Source organism: Melopsittacus undulatus, chromosome Z (genome assembly GCF_012275295.1).
Source record: "Melopsittacus undulatus isolate bMelUnd1 chromosome Z, bMelUnd1.mat.Z, whole genome shotgun sequence".
Taxonomy (NCBI): Eukaryota; Metazoa; Chordata; class Aves; order Psittaciformes; family Psittaculidae; genus Melopsittacus; species Melopsittacus undulatus.
The window spans coordinates 34,969,004-34,991,537 of NC_047557.1; the positions used below are offsets into that span (position 1 = coordinate 34,969,004).

The window sequence follows — 22,534 nt, forward strand, 5'->3', positions numbered from 1 at the left end:
TTAGTGTATGTATATATATATATACTACAGACCTATTTTCAGACAAGGGTCTATCTTACTAACCCATTAACAGATCCACTTTACTGTTTTTGGATTTCTGTTGAGGGGAGCTCCTTTCAGATATGTTTAAGCAAGTCAGATGGCATCTGAAGTAGATAGTAGTGGTATTTTAATGCACTGTAGAAAGAAAGCATATGTAGTTATTTTTTCATTAGTAATTTTCTAGTGCGGATTGAAATTTAGTAACTTAAATACTTGTGTATTTTACCTTCACTCTGTCATCGTCAGATAACAAGTCACTTGACATGGCAGGTTTTAGACCTGGCGTTGGCCTGAAATGCAAAATTCACATACACTTCATTAAAAAAAAAAAGACTGAACAATGTTGAATGCTCTTTAAATCCCGAATTTAAAGAATTTATAAACTAAAATATCTAAGGTGAAAATTATGGTAGATTTTAATGGAAAAAAAAGTGCCCATTATTTAAAATATTAATTATTTTGGGGTTTAATTTTGTGATTAAAATAAAGGCTATCTTATGCTTGCCTTGTTTTGTAACCCTTGGGGAAGTGGTGCAAAACCAAACATTGAGCTCTGTGATTCAGAATTATCTTGCCTGTTATTGAACAAACTGTTATTTTTTTTCATTGGGGAAAATGTGTTTTTTTTCTTGAACAGTCTTTTCTCTGAGAGGAAAAAAAATGAGTGTTCTTTTCACAGCTGCATACTTATTTTTGGAAAAGTATGGGAAAGCCTGAATTAATCAAATTTATTTTTCTGTATGAAATACTGGTGTGTTATTGACAGAGAGGTGCAATTCAGTCTCCATTCAGACTGCTATTAATTTTGGAATCACTTTATTGAATAAACTACAGTAGCAGTTACAGGCAAAAGAGATAGACAAGTGTCTTTCTGTTGATACTTTACATACTTCCAAAATGAAAAATTTTGTCAAAACCCAGAAAATAAGAAAGTAAAAGATCTTCTATTCTCAAAAGCAGTTTAATAAGGAAAATTGTCTATTAGCAACTATTATGATAGTTCATTCATCATTGAATAAGACGGCTGCCTGTCTAGTTACCGCATTGATCTACTGTATGTGAAAAGAATGTTAATATATAGTTTCTCTATAAATAATAACATTTGCCTAATAAGGCTAAATATGTAGTTTCTCACCTGGATAAAAGAATATGCATGCATATTTGAAGTACCATTTTTGCTGACTACTGTTCCTCTGCAGAATGATCTTTTCTGTAAGTTCCTCAGTAGATTGCTTCATTTAGTTAGGTAGTAAATATTTATGGAAAAAAAAATAGAGTTCTCTCAAATCAGATTTTATTCATAGTATAATGCTGTAAAAACCATAGCTGAAAATCCTCTGTGTTTCTGTGGAATTTTGTGGTATATTGAGCAAATCCTGTTAAAATACCTCTTACGTATCTGCTGCTATAACCTACATAGGAAGGTTGAGGTGGCACAGTAAGTGGTAGTACTCCTTCCTGCACCAACTTTTCCTTTGAAGTCTGCTCTGTCTCATCCTTCTCTCTCCTACCAGGCAGATGTTAATTTTCCCTGATCTTGGTCTTCACTCAAGTTTCAGTAACTCAAATAAATAAGTTTTTTTTCTGTATAGAGATCAAGTTTAAACCATCTGTTGCTTAGCTTGTTTAATATATTTGTATGACGCTTTTGTCTTTACCTGCTGTTCTGACCAGCTCCCAAGCCTTACCTGTTTTTCTGAGTGGAGGTGTAATTTCCTCATTAATCAGTCGAGCGCAGTTACTTTTCTAGCTGTTCTATGTCTCTCGTGATATTATATAGTTCTTTTTTTAACACACAACAATTAAATCATTTCCATGTTGCTAATTAATAGCTACAGCTAATTACAGGACAACAGAAACATCAAAGAAGAGATTGTGGCTCTTTCTGTTTATAGCAGACCCTGTTACGCGCCTTTAGAGTTATTGATAACTCAGAACCACAGGATCTTGAATCCATTTGGATCAATATATGAAGTTGCAAAACCTGGGGGAGAAACTTCTGATACAGAACACTGGATCAAATTAGAGGATATGATGATTTACTGTTTAAGCACATGTTTGTAATGTACAATAAAGCATTGCATTGCTATGGGGAGCTCAGTTTGGGACAATTACACAACTAACTAAAATTATTTCTAACAATGGTGGAAGAAATAATTACAGTCAAAAGTTGCTGTTTCTGGTATAAGTCATTATTGGACTTGAATAATGATACAGGGATCAGGTGTTATGTCTTAAATTACATTCAATGGAAACCAACAGGGCAGCTAAAATAGGTTGATTCCAGGCAGCTCATTTCTCCAGAGCTGTTAAGAGGAAGATACAGGCTAGTAGAAATAATAGAAAATAAGAAGAGAAATTGTGCACTGTAACAGTTTAAAGTAAACATTAAAACCACAGTTCCATAATTAGAAGGTAGCTCCTTCTAAATACCTGTTTCAGTTTGGTAAGAAAGTGAACACAATATTTAGAAATAAAAACGCAGTATAAAGGAAGTGGAAATTTGATTCTAGATAATAATGTGAAAATATGAGCAGCAGTAGTGTATAGAGGATGGAGAAGAGGCTAAAGAAATCAAGAGGAAATCTATGGATAGCAAGGCCAAAAACAATAGAAAAGAGGCAGGATAAAAAAATGTGCTAGCAATAAGATAGCTACTGCAGGGTGGATACAACCCATTATTAGATAAAACAAATCTGTTACTATGTTAAGACAGAGGCCTTGTATGATTTCTGGTTTGTATCTGGAGGGACATAGACTCATGTTATTATGAAGATGATGAAACATCCCCTAATTACTACTAATTACTACTGGACAATTTTAAGCTATTTCTAGAAAGAAATAGCATTTTTGCATTGAGAACTCTTATAGCTTACTACTTTATAGGCCAGGTTAAGGATTTTTTGTCTTGCTGATCCTCATTTTAAGTATTCAAAGTGAGTGTATATATACTACAGCACTGCCATGAGTCTAAAAGAATGATAATACTGAGTTGATATTTGGAAAAGGCAGTCAGGATAGGCATTTTTAGACCAGTTTGTCCAACCTCATTTGTGGCCAAAATAATGAAAATCTGATGAGAAATTCAATTATTAAATTATTAAATTATGGGAGCATAGTTATACTTCTTAGAATGGCTTTATGGAAAATAAGTTGCATTGAATAAATCTGACTTTTTTTCTGAAAGTCAGTACAAGTCATCTGATAAAGGTTACTGTTCATTTTAATAGACTGTCTTTTAAGATGACTGACCTATCACTGAGATGTTCAGTTAAAAAATGTAGGCTATGCATTGTCAAAAATATGTTAAAATCCAAAATGGCCCATTCATTTGATCTGAAAAGTAATTTAATGAAATTCAGGTGTTTCTAAAATTCTGTAAAGATCAAAGCTAAACTTGATTAATACACATTTTAAGAGAATTAGCATCTATGAAGACTGATAATAATTAAACTAAGGCTATAAGTATAATGTAAGCTAAGCCAAATACAATACTTTTATTACAAAAGGATGCAAACTACCTGCAAAAGGGACCAGGTGGCTCTGAGAGTGTTTCAGAAACCTTTTGTACAGTTGCTTGTTTTTATCCCATCCATCTTCCAACAGCACCGTAAATTCTCTTTGAACCATTCACAGAATCACAGAATCCCAAGGGTTGGAAGAGACCTCGAAAGATATCTAGTCTAACCCCCCTGCAAGAGCAGGGTAACCTAGAGTACATCACACAGGAACTTGTCCAGGCGGGCCTCATCCAATTTCTATAGTTCACCACTGGTCAGTATTTTATATAACACGTACTGCACTATCAAATCCTCAGGCAGATCTTGCCAGTTATGTGCAGCACAGCAACCAGAGCATAATGTTCTTTGTTGTACAGTTTGCAGTACCTGTGACAATACATACGGCCGCTGCATAAACTTAAAAAAACGCTATTAGACTACTTGACTGGATGTCTATTGAAAAGAAGGTGGAACATAATAGTTTGCTATGAAACTGTCCAAAATCCTGCCTAATTCTGTGGGAATTCTGTTTTCCTGCATTACTGTATTTGGTGGGGTTTTGGTGGTTCTTTATAGCTCACCTAGACTTTGACCACATATTGTTGTTATGGATCTTTGTAAGCTTAGACCTCAGTAGCGTTGTCTGTCCCATTCAGCTTGTACATCAGCAAAATTACTTTTTATGAGTCAGTCTGTGATGATGGTATCTGCACTAGCATGAAAATATTCGAAGTTTTCTGACCTTGAGGATGATATTTTGAAGTTTTGATAAGGCACCTATATTCAACTGTGGCTTCAATAAATAGGTGATGGCGGCTAGATGCTTCAAAGTCAGCTAAATACATTTCTCACTTCCATAATGCCTTTGTGATTTGAGACTTACATGCCCTCCACAGAGGATACCCACTGCAACACAGTTCACATCTGGTCTGTTCTGGCATTGTTCTTGATAGGTCTCCAGTATAACCATCTGATAGAATTGACTGCCAAAATCGAGACCCATGGCAGTTTTCTTGGCAAGCATAGTGGATCTGCCTGGGGATCTAACACTCACTCTCTTAAGACATCTGCCTTCATTTATGCTACTTAGAGCAGAGCTTAAGCTAGGTGCATTTCCCCCTTGCTCTGTTGTTTGACATACAGCTACGTGCAGCCACACGTCAGAGGCCTTTTTTCACCTCTGCTTGGTCGAGTGAAGTTCTGCCAGCTATTTGTCATTCAGTCAGTTTACCTTATATCCCAATGTATGTATGTCAGTCACTCTTACCTTTCTGCAGTTTATCCTGAATTCTCCCATCAGCTGTGTCATGGCGTATTTTCTCACTGCTGTCTTGGGCTGTAGTTTAGTATGCAGTTAAAGGTATAAAAGTCACCTCTGAGTGATTGTCGCTGCTCATTTTTGTCGATATGAAACTTCCTCCCTCATCCATTTATGGAACGTTGTCATAAACATTATATGGGTCAGTTGTGAGCTAGCTCATGAAAATGCATGTTAACCTTTTGAAAACCCAGAGTACCAGCTTTTGTGTACCACAGAGGGTCACAATAAGGACATGTTTACATGGTTGCAGGCTAGAGGGGCTGGGACTGCCCTTTAGTGGCAGTGCTAATTGAAAATGTCACACAAAACTTCTTGTTGCAAAGAATAAGTCTAATTAACTCACCACTTTCATGTTAAAAAATTCATGTCATTTGGAAATTTCCTGTTATTTACCATTGTTGTCTTTTTCTCTTCAGCTGTTCTGTGTTGGGAAAGATACAGCATTGCCAGGAAACATGTTCTCAGAATGACCATATGCAGATGACATCCTATTTGCCCTGTACATCAAAAGAAATGAAGGGGGGGGGGGGAGCTGAGGCAGAGGGGAGGAAAGATAATTAGTAATTGGGTTGGGAGGCTCAAATATCTGGGAAATATTCTGTTGGGTTTTATCTGCTCCTTTCCAACAAGAACAACACAAATAAACTGCTACTGCCTTTACCTCCAGCTATAAAGTCAGGTTTTTGGACAGAAGTAAATCCTTGCAGGGACTTTCAGAATTTTCCAGTTACGGTGAGATATAAGAAATATTCTTCATAGGTTGCTTCCATTGGTGAACGTATTCTTAAGCCCCGTGGATTTTGTTTTCTTGGTAGTACTACTGCTCCAACTTCTTCCTGGCTCAGGGTGTGCAGAATATGCTTTTTTATCAGGGTACCTAGGTCAGATGTGGTATGGTGTTTGAATAATCATTCATCTAAGACTGCTAAGCATAATAAGTAATTGTAAAATTTTATAATTGGTAAAAATATATTTGGGAAATGTACGCATTTGTATATGAACCAAGCCGATTTGGAAGTACTGATCAAAGAAAGGTTTCTTCAGTGGGTTACTGGGACATTTTGCAAATGACAGCAGATAGTAGCACTTACATAGGTCAGCACTGTCAGTTTTGCTTTGAAAGTGGACACATATAATACCACTTCAAGTTGTCAGAAAATGTTCCCAATTGGGAACACTTAAAAGCCAACAGATATTTCATTTATTACACTCCAAACTGCCAACACTCTACCTAGAAAAGTATATCCAGAGTGATTATTTTGTATTGTATTAAGTAGATGAGAAATCTATGTTCAGTCAGTATCAACATAGTATTTTAGTTACAGGGATGTGTTCCAGTGTGATGAGAATCTGTATTCTTATCTTCAGAATACACACCTTTAAGAGAGGGTATTCTATACACAAAGCAAAATTTGTGTAACTGAAAGAAACTCACCATTAAGAAATCAAACATTTATTGCTTCTTTTTTTTTTTTTGCTGTGCATGCTGCTTTAGGAAAAGAGAAGGAACACAGCTTTTATTATGAAATACCAACCTTTCTTGGTTCTGAGAAGAAGTTGGTGATAAATTAAGATAATCTCCATCAGGATTACTCTGCATCTGGGATTTAGGCAGATTGAATCAAAGGCCTGAATAGTGACAGTGAATATGTATTAGACTGTAAACAGAATAATAGGCCCTGTGAATTTTAATGAATAAAGTGAATGGCTGAACTCCTATAGTTTACAGAAGACGTATGGTTAGTGATGCATATAGCGTGACACAAACAGCATATAATGTAGACATCTTAATGGATAAAATCTTGATTGCAAAAATAACGAATAAATAGATTTGAAAAGCTTTTCTGTCCTCTTCTTTTACTTTGTTTTTTTAGGCTTAGAAGGATAGCACTTCACTTTGGGTTTTGACTGTGATAGGTAAAGATGATAACAGGTATAGCTTCAAATATGATGATTTATTTTATTATATCCCACTCTGTATTAAGAGTTCAGTGGAAGTGATTTAAACGATTCAAACTATGTAACCAAATTGCAAGGTGTGTCATGTTTCTGTAGCTGTGCATATATGTCTCATGCAAGGTGTAGATGAATGTCTGAGACACGTGATTTTGTTATTAGTCCTGCTTTCATTGTTCTTTCAGTGCCTGGGAACTATAGATGACATAGTAGACTGTAATAGTAGCTGCTATGTGAACAAATCCGACAAACTTGAGCTGAACAGGAAGCTATTTTCACCAGCTTGCAAATAACTTCCTTTTCTGCTTCAGGGAAAAAAAAATAAATCAAGTTTGTCAGAGAATGAGACTGTAGCAGGCCCAGCTGGGAGCTACTTGGAGACTCTGCAGTGCAGTGTATAGATCCACCTGTGATTCCTTTAAATAGCTTGGAGACACTGCTTTCTAAAGCTGACACTCAGCCCTGTGCATAATCTGGAGAGAGTTAGAAGGATGCTTTCTTTAAAAATAATTACCAGTTTAGGGTCTACAAGACAGAAACAATGTTGACTGGAAAAATAGATAACTGGAAGTCGTGGGGGATGGATACTTCAGTGCAAAGTATATCATGAAGGCTCAGGGTGTGAAGTAATTGGAAAACTTTTTGGCAAAATCACAGCAAAAGTAACAACTTGTAAAAGATTATAAGGCTCTCCTGTAATGATTTATTTAAGAGTTCATGTAGAAGTAATTCTTTGATGTATGTTGATCGGATTATTAGGAAAGCAATCTGAAGCAGGAACAACAAAACGTACCCATATGCATTTCCTGATGAAGTCTCCATGGTAATTTAAAAAGGTGGGAGTTGAGGGGATTCACCAGTGTAAGTGCTGAAAGAGCTACTGAGAGGTGTGGAATCTTAAAAAACAACAAGTAACAGTATTTTCTGAAAACACAGTTGATAATATTAATGTATTTTTTTAAAGATTATAAGCAATGCCAGAGCTGACCTCTTAAAATAGGTTTTAAAGATGTTTGTTTCAGCAGTGCAGTAGTCTCACACATGGCATCTGCTTAATCATTCTTATACTTTTTATGCTTTGTGTGTGTGCTTCTACAGAAAGATAGCACAAGCTCAGACACAGAACTGAGTAACAGAAAATCTTGCTGCTCTTCACATCATGGTCACTGACCTGCTGTGTGACCTTTGGAGTGTTGCTTCACCTCAGTGTTTCTTGATCTGCCTTGAACATTCTTTGTTTGCAATGTCCAGTGTAACTGTGCTGACTTTGTCTGCCCTAACTGCTCAGATAATAAACTCTGTGAGAACCCAGGCATCTCTTACTGTATGTGTATGAAGCTCTAATCTCTGTCAGTGCTTGGGGTTTTTTTCCTTTTTTTCTCTGTATAAATAACTGTAATATATGATATTTTAAAGGAATGATGCTGGATTTGCTAGCACCTGTGTAAATCAGAGGTAATTCTGTTGAAACCAAAGAATTTACAGCAGGGAAAAAAATATGTAAATGAGATAGGACTTAAATGCTGAAGTAAATAGGACTTTAAATTATTATTATTGCCTACTTCACATAAATATGATTTTAGAAACCAATATATTTTGACAGAAATATTCTGCCTGTCATCCCACGCTGATTATACATATTTCAACTCATTCTTTGCTATAAAGAAAACTATTCTTTTTTCCCTGTTATTGGTCACAAAACATGGTACTGTGCTGAAAATTTAGGAACAGTACAATGAAAACTTGGCATGTTTGTTGATGCTTAAAAAAACAGCATCAGTCTGAAAACAGGTTGGTCTACAACTAAAGTTTCTGATGTTTTAATATTTAATGTAAAGGAGAGATTAGATAAGTGTAAAGCTTTATTATTTATGACCAAATGTCCCTCATATCAGCAAGTATATGCTGTATGTTCTATAAATGAGGTGTTCAGATGATACAGTAAGTGTTGCCTCATTCTATTTAAACTCATGTTAAACACATGAGTGCTGTGAAAAGAAGCAGGTTTTTAAGATAAGATTTCAGGCATAAATGAAACTGCTATAGCTAAACAGTTACCAAGAGAGGGTTATAAAAGAGAAAGAGTAAAAGCTGACTAGTAATCACCCCTTCCCCCCACCCAAATTTTGCATCACAAAGGATATTTTGAAACACTTACACTCTTAAGTATATATTGTGTACTTATCTACAGAAATATAAACTACATTGTCATTGGCCAGAATAAGTCAACTGCTGCATCTTTGTTTAAATATGGTTGGTTTTGAAAACAGTCTAAAACTTTCTCTAGTGTTCTAATAGCAGGCAAGGAGGAATAACACAGCTTAAGCCACCATACTTGAACAAAGTCAAATCTTACTTGTGATAGGAATCAGATTACAAAATTAGATTCAGTTTCTCATATCTGTCATTGTACCTTAATATGCCTGTGGCTTATTACATTTTAATTGAGTTTGGGGTCTGCAGTTCTAAATGCCAGGAAGCTGAGTTTTGTGTTCAAATACTGAAATCCTGAGGCCGCATTTATACTCTGTGACTCAAGTAGTCGAGTCAGTGAGCATGGAAGTCTTTAAAAGACATGTATATGTGGCACTTAGGAACATGGTTTAATGGGGGACTAGACAATACTAGGGTAACAGCTGGACTTGATCTTTAGAGTCTTTTCTAATCTAAATGATTCTATTATTCTATATATGTTCACTGTATGACACTGGTAAAAATAATGTTATTGTCACTTTTTTTAACATTTGCCAGTAGCATTCACAGTTGGTACTGAATACTGAAACTGGCAGAGGAAGGTAAGACTGGTCTATATCACCTCTACAGTTTTACATTATTCTTTCAGGGCATCTGCTGGAGTCTCTGAAATAAGACGTTATCTCTAGGGACTGTAAGAATTAAGTTAACCTCCTGAGGCTAACTCATTCCCATGGGTCAAAATGCTACATGTTACAGCCCTTGGCCAGACAAATCTATTGCAGTGGTCTGTCTTGTCTTTATTTCTTGTCTACACTATAGTCCCGTTTCTGGTAGAAAAAAAGTTATGGCTAGAAGGTGTATATTTTCAAGTGAAGGAGCTAGCTGGGGTAACTTAAATAGCATATAAAAGTATGTATTAAATTAAATTGCTGTAGAATTGTTTTCCTTTTCTCTGACATGCAGCAGTCAGGCTGTGAGCTCAGTTTAAACCTTATTACTGAAAGTATTTTAAAAGTCATTTTTAGAGAGACAGGAACGACCAAATAACTGTACTTTCATTGAAGAAATTTGAATGCTTGTTTCAGCTGCTGAAACAGAGCATGAAATCATCTCTTTGTGTGACATTGTCCCTTCATTCTGGTTTGTCTTGTTGATCATGAGTTGGGGTGGTAATGTTTTCTCAACCTTTTATAGCACTAGGTTCTGCTGTAACCCTAGGCCAGCAATAATTGTTCTGCAACAAAAGTAGAGTTACTTTAAGCTCAGCATTTGGTTCTGTGAAATTCAAATCTTGTTTCCCACAGACAGCTGCAACATCTTCACAATACTTTTGCTTCTTTAGGAAACTAACCTGTTTCAGAAAAGATTTTCCATTTCATTTTTGGTGTAATGCTCTCTGTCACCTCCTTACAGCATCCCAATCTACAAAACAAGTGAGTTTCTAAGAACATATTACTTGTATCTTAAGATACTTTCATATTGAACTACACACAAAATATTACGTGTAGAATTATTCTGAATAGTATGCTGTTCTATATATTTGTCATTGGTTGACCCTGGCCAGCAGCTAAGCACCACATAGTTGCTTGCTCACTGCCTGCTCCCAGTGAGACTGGGCAGAGAATAGGAAGAGCAAAAGTGAGAAAATTCAGATTATTAAGTGCAAGGAAAGAGGGGAAAAAAAATACAAGGGAAGTAGGCCAATGTCCAGCCAGTCACTGAGTCCCATCCCCCTCAGTTTTTATTACTGAGCAAGATACTATATGAAATGTCCCTTTGGTCAGTTCAGGTCTTCTGTCCCAGGTTTGTCCCCTCTATACTTCTTGGGCACCCCAGCCTACTAGCTGAGGGGATAGGATGGGAAACAGAGAAGGCCTTGGTGCCACACAAACACTGCTCAGCCATAGCTGGTTAGTTAATAGTGTAGTTACCAGCACTGGTTTAGTCACATGCCTAAAACACTGCACCATAGGAGTTGCTAGAATACAATTAGCTCCATCCCAGCCAGACCCACCATAACTTTATTACTATTGCGCAAGCACAGTAAAGCTTGAAATTTTTCATAACTAATGTGAGCCATGGCTTTTGCCATGACGTGCAACATTGCAGAGCTAAAATCTAGCTATACATAGCTAGGGTGCTAGCATCAAACTTTGGTTTGTCTTGGGCATTAAGTTTTGGTTCTTCTTGGAGTCATTAAATTTTATTATATTACAAACGATAACAATAGAGTGTGTAAATTAACATCATAATTATGAGAAGAATTTTAGGCATTGGCTTGATCATAATGCATTACTTGGTGCCAGTGATCAGTTTGTGTCAACACCAGGATCAACTAATGTCACAGATTTTGGGGAAGTAAAGACCTTATTAATAGTGTATTGTCAGGGTCTGCCTATCACCACAGCTTTTTTGAGCATTTAATTAAATATAATCTTCTAAATAAAAGAAGACTTTTGTCTTTATACATCTCAAAACTGAAGAAAGATATAGTTCTAAAAATTGATTGTGTGCTGAGACCAAAATTGAAAACTATTACCTAAAGAATTAATATGTTGGGTTGTAAAAAAAAAAGTAAAAAGTCTTATAAGGGAGTTATTTAGCACTTATGCAATCTCTGTAGATGTAATATATACTATATGATCATGTGTGGTTGGTACAGATGATGCAGCAATTGTTAAGAATTAAAAGAAAGCTGGGTACTTTTTTCAGACCAATAGCAATTGCACTGGCCTGACAGGATGTGCTGTAGATTTGTTTCAGGAATTAATGAGGGATTCCTATTTTAGTTGGCTGGTAGCAGCTAAGTGTGTCCCACAGGAATAATTCTGTGAGTAACATCAAAGTTGGTAAAGTGGCTTTACTAATAAAATATCCCCTAGATTTGACACCAAAGAAAAACAAAGATAAAAGGTCAAATCCTAGTATTACTAGTACTAATAAAGGCATTGTTATCTTACATCAATATCATACTGAAGTCGTATTCTGCATTGATTTCATTGCAGGCAGTTTGTATCCCTAAGTATATGTATATAAGTTTAAAAACAACTGATTCTGAATTTCATAGTGGGAACTGGTTTATTGTAAAATCCTACACTAAAGTCCAGAATGTATTGGATCAATTTCTTAATCAAAGACGATATAATACTGGCTTCAGTATACTCACCAGCAAAACCTTTGCTGGTTAGCTCTTAGGATTATGTTATTTTCAGTGTGGGAATGGTTCTGTCTAACTGAGTTAAAGAGCTTGTGGCTTTGACTTTATATCTGAAGAGAAGGATGAGCTGATATGTAAATTAAATCATTAATAAGTAAAAAACGTAGCACATAAATATATTAGTATATGACACATGATGATATAACAACTAAAAGACAAGCCTAAAATACTGCAGTTTCTAGGTTCCACTGTTGCTATTGCTATCAGCCTGCTTACTTCTCATGTATTATTTTTGGAGTTTGGATACACCAACAAAATTTATCTAATAATATAATAAGACGATTTTCTGGCAATGTTTGTATGTTGTCCAAGACATTCAAGTGAACATTTGTTTATTATGTTTTTTTGTTTGTCTGTGCTCAGCTATTTATCATTATTTGTTGTGTTTATATAGCTTTGCAGTTAATTTCCTTGGTATTTTACTCTAGTTTACATTTCCTCTCTGTGCCAGAATACAAACATGCATCTTTTAGCCTAATCAGCTATGGCTGAGTTAGATCTCCTCACTTTTGAAATTTGGGAAGCTTGTGCAATTTGATAGATAAAGTACAGTTTAACCTATTTTTACATTGTTAAACACATTGTCTAGGTGTTGCAGGGGCTGATTTACTATCAGAATGTTTCAGATGCTACTAACACATGGTAGGGTTTTTTTTCATAGGTGTGCTTTTCTGCTGGGGCTCTCTCCTCAGTCTGTTTCCTTCTGTGAGCTTGATCCAAGTTGCCCTAGCTCCCTGTCTATAGCATTTCAAGTTTCTTCATTCCTCTCAGCTCTCTACTTGCAGACAGGTCTATGTACAAGATACTTTGTTGAAAATACTGTGAGTGGAGGTACCCACACCTGAATCACAAACTGGGACAAATCTCATTGTACCTCCTCTCCCCAGATTTGTGGTAGGGTAATTTTCATTGTAATAATTACATTTTAGCTAAATACAGAAAAATGGTATGCTGGGATGTGGCAGAAAAATAACCAAGTCTTGGAATTGGATGAATCTGTTGTGTTTTCTTTGAAATAGATCAGGAACTGCTCTATAATGACTGCATTTTGAATACACAAGGGGCTGTAGAGTACTTTACTCCAAATACCAATAAACAGGCTTCATAATTCTGCATTGTGTTTCTATGAGATGAAGGCATTCTGCAAAAAAAGAATTTCCAGGAGTTAATCAGCTACTGGTGAGAGATGGTTCAATAAGATAAGCTGCACAAATGATGATCGAAATACAACCTAATTCTCTCATTTTAAACTCAGCCAAGGTGTCTGTTGACAATCACAGTTCTTGAGTCATGGAAGTTGAATATGCTAGGAGGATCTTCTGACAGTGACTTACAGCTCTTTTCTCTCAGCCAACAGCTATCTGCCAAGAGGACTTTTGCAAAGAAACTGCCTGGCCTGGCTAGGCTTTCTGTGTGGGTCCACTGCATAGACAGTGTTCCATGAGAAACCACAATTCAATGCAAGCCTTGAATAACAATACAGTGGACTTGCTCTGAGGATAGGCTGCTTATCAACAGTAAATAGCCACTACTGCAATGATCGAAGTTCTAGAAACTGTATCAGGAAGAACTGATAGCTAAGCCAGTTTTTAATAGTCCTGTCTGTGTGGGAAATGAAATTTCAGCTTTTGAGCAAAGAGGTACTGGTGTTCCTTCATGCAGTGAAGTATGAGTAAGCTTTAAAAGATCTCTTTTTGACCGCAGTAAAGTCTCACACTTCTGTTGTTATTACAAGAACATTTCTGGTAGATGGGTCAAGAAAGGATTTTTGATTGATTCTGCAGAAGCTGCTTTGTCTTACAACTGATGGCATGATGAATATATTTTTTTTGCTAAAGAAATAAAACTAAATTTACATATATATCAGAACATTTTCTATTTCAATGTATTTACATTTTGCATTCTAAATACCATGATCTTTAATATTACAGCATGTATCCTATTAAACCAATAATGCAGAATTAAGGTAACTCCCATCTAAAGGAGCATAGCCTGAATGCCACGATTTTTTCCATCATGTTTGCACTTTAAGAAAAATCACAACAGAGTATTTTTTGCTTGTATCTTCTAGGCTCTAACTAGAGAGCTACAGCACAGTATACAAGAGCTGAGAACAAAAATCAAACAGGCAAAAAAAAAGGGAGAAATGAGAGTGTGCAAAAAGAGTCTTTCCCAGGAGTCTGTTCAGTTGGCAGTGTCTATTCTTGATATTTCAACAGCTGATCTTCAGGAGATATTAGAAGCAGAAGATGATGAGGTAAGTCATTTTAAGGACTCTTCAGTAAAAAGGGGGCAGATCAGATGCTGCTGCACATTTCCATTCTTGAGCAAAAGGATTTTCAGGTATAGACTGGAATTTCATTGTGCAGCATTCAGCATGGAAAACAAAACAAAACAAAACCAAGCCCCAAAACAACTGTACCTAAATAAAAAGAAGCAAACCCCAAAACAATTGGATCTAAATAAAGAGGTCAGGTTAGAGACTCATAAAGTGGCAAGACTTTGGGCATGCATAATAGAATATAAATATACTGTTTTGAGCATGTAGATATAGAGAGACATTATTTGAAAGTCCTTAGTAGTTTCCTTTTTCATTAGACTGTTTGACAGGGTTATACATTTTAAATAGACTTCTGCATTAATGAAAACAAAATTAGAATGTGTCTTGCTGTGCCAGATTGATTCCGTTGATGCTTCCTTTCTTGAATTGTTATATCATTAAAGGTATTTCTAGTAGACAGATGGTTTCTTGGGGAATCCATTGCCTTTTTTTGTTGATTCTATCATACACTTCACTATGAAATACTTGATAGTGTTTTATCAAATCACCCTCTATTAAACAGATACAGGAATAGGATTTCTTATATAGATTTATTTAGGCCTGATCAAATAATACATGAAAAAGTCTGGACACTTACTTTAATAAAAGTGTGTAGAAGCTAACCATTATTGGGCTGTAATAGTACTCTGGTAGTGACTCAGATTTAGCCTTATTGGAGCTTTATAGTAAAGATGTCACAAAAGAGTTTTCATGTTGTTTAAAGGGTGCATATGCATGCACTGATATGGACTACACTCATGAATACAAATAAAATGGACCAATTCTCATCCTTTTTATACATCTAAAACATTTATACACCCCTGTAGCATGATTCAATTTGATAGAATTGTTCCATGCATACCTTGTTCTCAAAGTTATTTCTACATCCTGTACCTTTTGTTGCAGTCACTATTGTGTATATATGTGTAGAACACACAAACATACTTGCCTATAAATAGAAAACAAATTTTAACTAAAGGTGATGAATTTACACTATACAAATTTTAGATACTTATTCCACTAAGGAACCTTTACATTGAACTCATAAAATTTACACATAGATCACGCATGCACCTGATGCTCTTGTGAAAAGAGTATGTCATGCATATTTCTAGGGACATGTACAGACAAGGATAGGTTTATAAATTTAACAGATATGTTTTAGGTAACTAGTTTTGAAAGCATAGTTTCCACTTCCACATACTGGTCATTCAATGTACATCCAGTTACATATTTCCTTTATTTTTCACTATTTTTTTCTCATGTGGTGTCAAAATATTGTGTCTATGTTATCTTTTTCTGTTTTTAGGAAACAGCAAAAACAAAAATGGAATTTGAAAACGATAAAGAATGGCTGGAATATATACATAACCTTCTTGAAGCACAGGTGCTAATTTATATCTTTCCTTAATGAATTATATCAGTCTGCACTGAGTAGCTAAGTGGTTTTAGGTTGTAGTTAATCTGTTGCATTTGTAATTTTGTTTCCATTGATGGGCCCAAACTATATGGTGATGAGACAGTGTAAAATCCTTGGTTTGTAGAATTTAATTTTTATTTCTCTTAAAATAAATGTCACTGGATAAAACTGAAGAGATGTTAACCAAGGATTTGCAATAGCTGTCTTAACAGCTGAAACCATTGAAATAATGCTGGAGAAAACCAGCACACATCTTGGCAAATGTGTTAATTGAATTATTGAAACAGTGTGTAATGCTTGCTAGAGTGAAAAGGATCCATTCTCATACCTCTTAGGAAAAAGAGATTTTTTTATTATGTGCCTTTAAAGTTAGCAGTTGATATGGACACCTGAGGAGTTTGTGGGTTTCAGTGACCTTTTACTGTGGACTTGTTTCCAGTCAATTCATGTTTTCCTCATAGCCAGACAGCTGTTTATTATCGTGTCTTCTCGCATTCTCTACAATATTTTCTACTGAGACCTCGAGCAGCTTGTTAGTGGGAAGTAAATATTGATTTGGCATCCTGTCAATGCAGAAAGAATGAAAAAATTTCCACCAGAGGCCCCTCAAACATTTTCCTATCGACATTTTCTGGGCAGAGAGGAAAGCTGCATAGAGGATGACAAGGCTGAGACTAGCAGAAATCCCTGAGGGGTCCATTGAGACTGCTGCTGTGACCTGTGTGATACTTTTTCTTCTCTTTCAAGTCTTTTTTTTTAATACACAGAGAGTCTGCTGGGATGCTCCCCTCTTGTAAGTGATCAAGGGCAGTTTATTGGCAGGTGAGAGCCCTGCTTTTCTAGCCATAGTCAGCTTTTGTTTGGACATCACTGACAACACACACTGACTCTTGAAAAATTTCCATTATATTTTAGTTGTCTCCTTTATTAAGATGATCGGTATCCGATGTCTGAAAAGAAATAAAATTTGATTTATAAATCCAGTGTTCCTAATGCATATTCACTAGCATGGGTCCATTAGCAATGTAGTTCATTTCAGTTAGAATTTGAATGATTGAAAATATTTTGAAAGCTGTTTCAAGAGAACACACAGATCCAGATTTATCTATTTTGTCATTAATTGCTTCCATGTTTACGTTGTGTCTTATGACCAGATTTTTAAGAAATCACAGTTTTTTCCTCTTTCATTATCCAAAATTATTACCATTAAGATTCCTTAACTGCTGCAGTGGAGGGGTTGGAAATATCAGTTTGCTTTTATTGGCTTTATCAAAAATACTGGCATTTTCATTTAACCAGGTAATGTTACATGGAACTCAGCAGTAAAAGCACAAATATCTCCATTCACTAAATTGACTTAAATTCAAGACTTTTTAAAAAAATCTTTAAATTTCAAGATTCTGTCCATTCTGTGGACTCCAAAATAGCAATCAGATTCATGGAATACCAACAAAAATTCTTACTATATTTTTTGTTATCATTCTTTTGTGAATTGTTAAAAAATCCTAAGCAGAATTTTATTACTTCTCTTTGATATAGACAGACAGGAAAATGGAGACCACAGAGAAACAGGGGGGTTGTAATGTATGTAACCAACTATATTAGGATTATAAATATTAGCTAAGGATTGAGGAGCTTTTTGCTCTTAGAAGTGTAAGTGTATGTACAAGTTAATAGTGGCTCTCAGTGATTTTTGCTCCATCCTGTGGGGTTCCTCAGAAGGAGCTCTGAGGCTACATATAATTCTTGGGAAGCTGATCATCTTAAGAATTGAGAGGGGATTAGTGCTTTTGGGGAGCAGTCAGCTCTGCTTTTCATTTTTGTCCACACTAAGTCACATGGATGGAAATTGCTGCGATTTCTTGGTCTCTATTTGCGAGAAGCTCACAGAACTCTGTAGCCTTTAAAATGCTTAATTCCTATCTTGTAGGGGTTGACTGTGGTTTCCTTTAGTAGACGTTCTATTAATGATCAGAAAACTAAAGTTTGTGATGAAATGAAAGCTTTCCATCAGGACTTTGATCATAACAGATGGCTCACACAGTGTTACAGGTTGGCAAACTGTGTTTCCATTTGCATGTTGAACAAAGATACAGTCTTGCCCTTTTCTGTTATTCTGAGGAAATGTTCAGTGGAAAATTTCAACAGATCACTTAATATTGCAGTTTGATATAGTGTCTTTTTGTGCCATTGAGCTGGGACTTTCGAACATAATTGCCCAGCAGTATTGATTTAATTGCCTAGGTTTATTTGTGGACTCCTAATTATTGACTGGAGGTAAATTTAATGGAGAAACCTTTATGAACACTGAGAAACTGCTGCTGTTGCTGTTATATATAATGAACTGCATCATATCCCTTTAGATCATTCTTCAAGCTAATTTTATTCTGCTGTGACAGTATGATAACATTTAAAATGTCATAGACATTTTATTTTTATTACTGACATAAGCCATTTTACTGCTACATTAGAATTTTTGGGGGGACTGAGGGAAGCACTAGTTGCTTCTTACTGTCATTTTATAGATTACCCAAAAGTATAATGCTAAAGGATAGCACACCTCATCCACACCTTTTTTTTCGCATACTCTTATGACTTGAAAAAATCTGATTTCTGTCAGCTTTACAAGTATGTTAAATTTCAGTGATAAATACTTTTTGCATTCCTGAGTGATCACAGGCACTAGTCAGAGTATGTGTCCTTATTTTATCAACTACTGTAGAAACAGGTGGAGAAACTACACCACTGCTAAGAAGATTGTAATGTTATAGAGGCATATCTGCATCAGGATGTTATTTAAATAATCATAAAATCAAGAAGTACAGTAATGTTCTGAATTCTACAAAGCTGCTAAAAATCACTTAGGAGCTAAACCGATATCTTTAATTGCTAGAAAGTGGTTTTCAAGTTCAGGTTTTGTATTTCTACATTAGCACCCAATAACTAGAGTGTTCTCACTGAAGTATAAAAATGAAACATCTCAGTAACTGACAATAGGATAAATGGTGAAAGGTTCTCTTGCTTATGCAGAACCTGTATGTTGAAAGGCTTCACAGGAGCACAAGCAGAGACCTGCAGATGGGTATCAGTCATGTACAGAGACATTAGACTGATTATGTGTTAGTGATTGAGCATGAAAGAGAGAATCTGGGAGACATGACCAACCCATTATGGACCATTGAGTTTTTAGTAGTTTGTAGTATTTGGGATAGCAGGAAACAAGTATGGTTATCTCAATATGTGTGTGTTTACAGCTTGCATGACAAGTAATATGGCTTCTTACTTACTTTCTCCCTTACATCTGGGTGTGTATGACTTATTATTTGAACCTGTCACACACTGTAGTATTCTCTGTTTTATAATCATTTAAAAACAAAATAAAACCCAGCAACCTCCTCTAGCTTTTTCCCACAGTAGGAAACATAAAAAAGCTAAACCAAGGGGATGACTTCTTTTTACGTAACTCCTGCAGTCTGTTAATAATTTTGTATGTGAGTACAGCATGTTAAACCCAATCCAGGTTGATGCCTGAATTCTCCAAGAGCTACTTCTAAATAAAATACAAATCATCTGCCCAACTCTTCCAAGCATTGAACCCAGTGACACTATTGATTAGCATGTCCCTTATAGACATACAGCAGCACTTGCCTTCCCTCCCTCCTCAAGTACTCCTTGGGATATCACATCTCACATAAACCAAACTGCCTAATAAAATCTTTCCTCTCATGACCTCATTATGAATCTACAAATCATAATCCAATGGTGAAAACTTCCAGAAAAACTCCATCCCCTCTATTCTATGGGCGCTCTGTAGGTATGTAATTCATCTCTGGAACAGTGCTCATAATGGTATGTTCAGTCTTTATTAGCAGGGATTTTCCCTGACCCATTTTTAGGATTTGCACTGACTTCTAAATATATATTTCCTCTGGTATCATCTGAGAATGTGCATTAACAGCTATGGTTGTTTCTTCAAATTTCCTGGGTGGGAACACACTTGCTTTGCTTTCATTAGTCTGACTGCAGCCTGTCTGTCTTCTCCTTTTTGAACACGTCTCTCTGCGTATTGCTGTCCTCTGCTCACACCCACACATATGTATTCATCCGTGTACAAACACACCTGCACACACTGGCCACTGCCACCATCCCCAGGGGTTTGAGTTACCTGCAGCTTAACATTGACATCAGACCATGATTTTCTTGTCATTACAAGAATAAGAGCTCAGTCCCATGCATTTACAATCCATTATAGTATACATCTATCTTATATCTCATGCACACAAACAGAATAATATCACTTGTCCTAGACGGAAAACAAGGAGAGATTGGCTTGATTACTCAGGATAAGAATACAGACAGGAACATACACATTTATACAATGTATATGCAGCCATCACAAAGCAGAACGTGCAAAGAACAGTGAAAAATGAAATTAAGCATTTCTGTTGTTGTTTGAGTTTTTTTAAACTTTGACTTTTGGTTTATATTGAAGTTAGGAGGTTTTGGTCATTATGATCTGAGTTTCTTTAGATTTATTTCATGTTATTCTCTGCAGTGTTTTGTTCATTTTGTTGGGCAAATGTGTTTCACTGATGAGCCATATGAGGTTTAAACAGGCATAACCACTAATTTGTGTATTCCAGAAATTAAGTACTTTTACTTTTATGTTAACACATTTTAAACTTTGTGAAGCAGAGTCAAAGTAATGCTGTACACTGCAAATGGAGATGCTATGTCTCATTAGAACAATAACGTTGTCTTGCATTCACTGATTCTTTTCACTGGCATATCAGTGTATACATATGCCCTGGTGTTGAGTGAGACTCAGTTGTGTAAGGCTGATGAACAGTAGTGGTTCATTTTTTACAGAAGGGACCTCTAAAAGAAATATTCTCAGGGTGAGAATAAATAAGTGACAAAAATGGAAATACCTATCAGCATTTGTGATTCTTTAGGATGACATTACCTTACAGTTGCCATACACCAAGATATCTGTCTGATAAGTTAAGAAATATGCCATTTCATTAATATGTCTTTCTAGTATCAAAGAAGAGATCTGCAATTCTGTTAAAGATTAAAAAATAAATAAAAATATTTAAATCCATATGTAATTTGCACTCTCAAATACTCTAACACCAAATCAATTAAATACTACTTCTCTTAAAGCCTAACATTATGTAGTGATTTAGGATCACTATCACTGTTAATGTTTAGTGTTCAGATAAATTGATTGTGGCACAGATAAATAGAAAACATTTGGAGGAAGTATCATTCTGTATTAAAATATATAATTGTCAGTGGTATAAACAAGCTTTTACTCCTTAGGTGTGCACTTAGCACTCACTGAACTCCCAAAGCCTTCCCCAAGCATATGGCAGGTTTGGAAGCTGGGATGAATACTTTGGAGTAGAGACATCTTCAACAGTTATGAAGTTCTGGGAGAATTGTAGAAGAAAGCTTCCCAGGATAGTTACAGAGCCATCATTAAAAGTAAATCTGACAGACTTCTATTAAAGATGAAGACTGTAGAGATCATCCAGTTCTGGGTGTCTGTATGGAAAGAAAAACGGATAAAAACATACAGCACTTTCTCTGAAAACAACAAATGTTGAAAGAATGACGTTATGTTCAACTTTCAAATGCTCTTTCTTTAAATTAATGATTTAAATGGAAAGAGTTCTTGAAAGATCACTTTGCTATGACATGGAAGCCACAGAGAGTAGTGAGCAGCAAGTAAAATGTAGCTAGAATGATACAAGCCAGAGACATCAATAAGAAACTATTTATCTCAGGTGCAACTTTAAGGAAGTGAAATGTATCAGAAATGAATGTAGTCAAAGCTAGGCAAGAAGAATTAGAGGCTTTGAGATAATGGTATAGTGTTCTCATAAAAAACATATTTAGCCAAGGAAAGAGAGCAATTAGAGTGAACAGGATGCTGGATTCAGTGTTTTTAAAGCACAGCAACAAATAAGTGTCACAAAATTTCACATAAGATTATGTCTTCTATTACTCTGAATAGATTTGTGCTCACTGAATTGGATCCCTCTATTCCCCCAAAAGTCACCACACTAGCATATAGAAGAAAGCTGATGGTTGTAGATGACTACTAGAAAATTATCTTTGACAGAAGTTATTTATGACAGATGGAGACATGTCTGGCAGCAAGTACCAGCCCTTCAAAACCTCCTTTTCTGAAGAAAAAGGAAATAATGCCTTTATCGTCCTTTTTCTGTAGCTGCAAAGTGACTGTTGAGCAACATGTAGGATTGCCATTACAGTCACTTCATGACATATGCTTGCTATTAACAAATTTTCCCAGCTACCATTTTAGATTCTTTTTTCCTTGCTTGTTAGTAATTATAAAAATCAATGTATAGATTCATACCTTTGTATCAGTTCAGACATTACACTAGCATTGTGCTTGATGAACTTGTAGTCTGTGGTTTTTTTTGTTTGTTGTAGATATTTTTTTATATATATATCTAGGAAACAGGCGGTACTCTATCTGGTATAGTAACAAATTTTGTTTTAAAGATGGAATAGAGAAGTGAAAAAAAAT

The 22,534-nt window shown here is 35.7% G+C and overlaps 1 protein-coding gene across 3 annotated transcripts in view; it reads left to right on the forward strand.

Moving 5' to 3' along the window:
* Positions 1 to 22,534, forward strand: part of CNTLN (centlein) — a 194,288-nt gene that overhangs the window by 170,028 nt on the left and 1,726 nt on the right. For all 3 annotated transcript variants that reach the window (XM_031054312.1, XM_034073006.1, XM_034073005.1), the window contains 2 exons: positions 14,304 to 14,489; positions 15,862 to 15,939. In XM_031054312.1, coding sequence (XP_030910172.1) covers positions 14,304 to 14,489; positions 15,862 to 15,939 — 264 coding nt within the window. The remainder of the gene's footprint in view (positions 1 to 14,303; positions 14,490 to 15,861; positions 15,940 to 22,534) is intronic.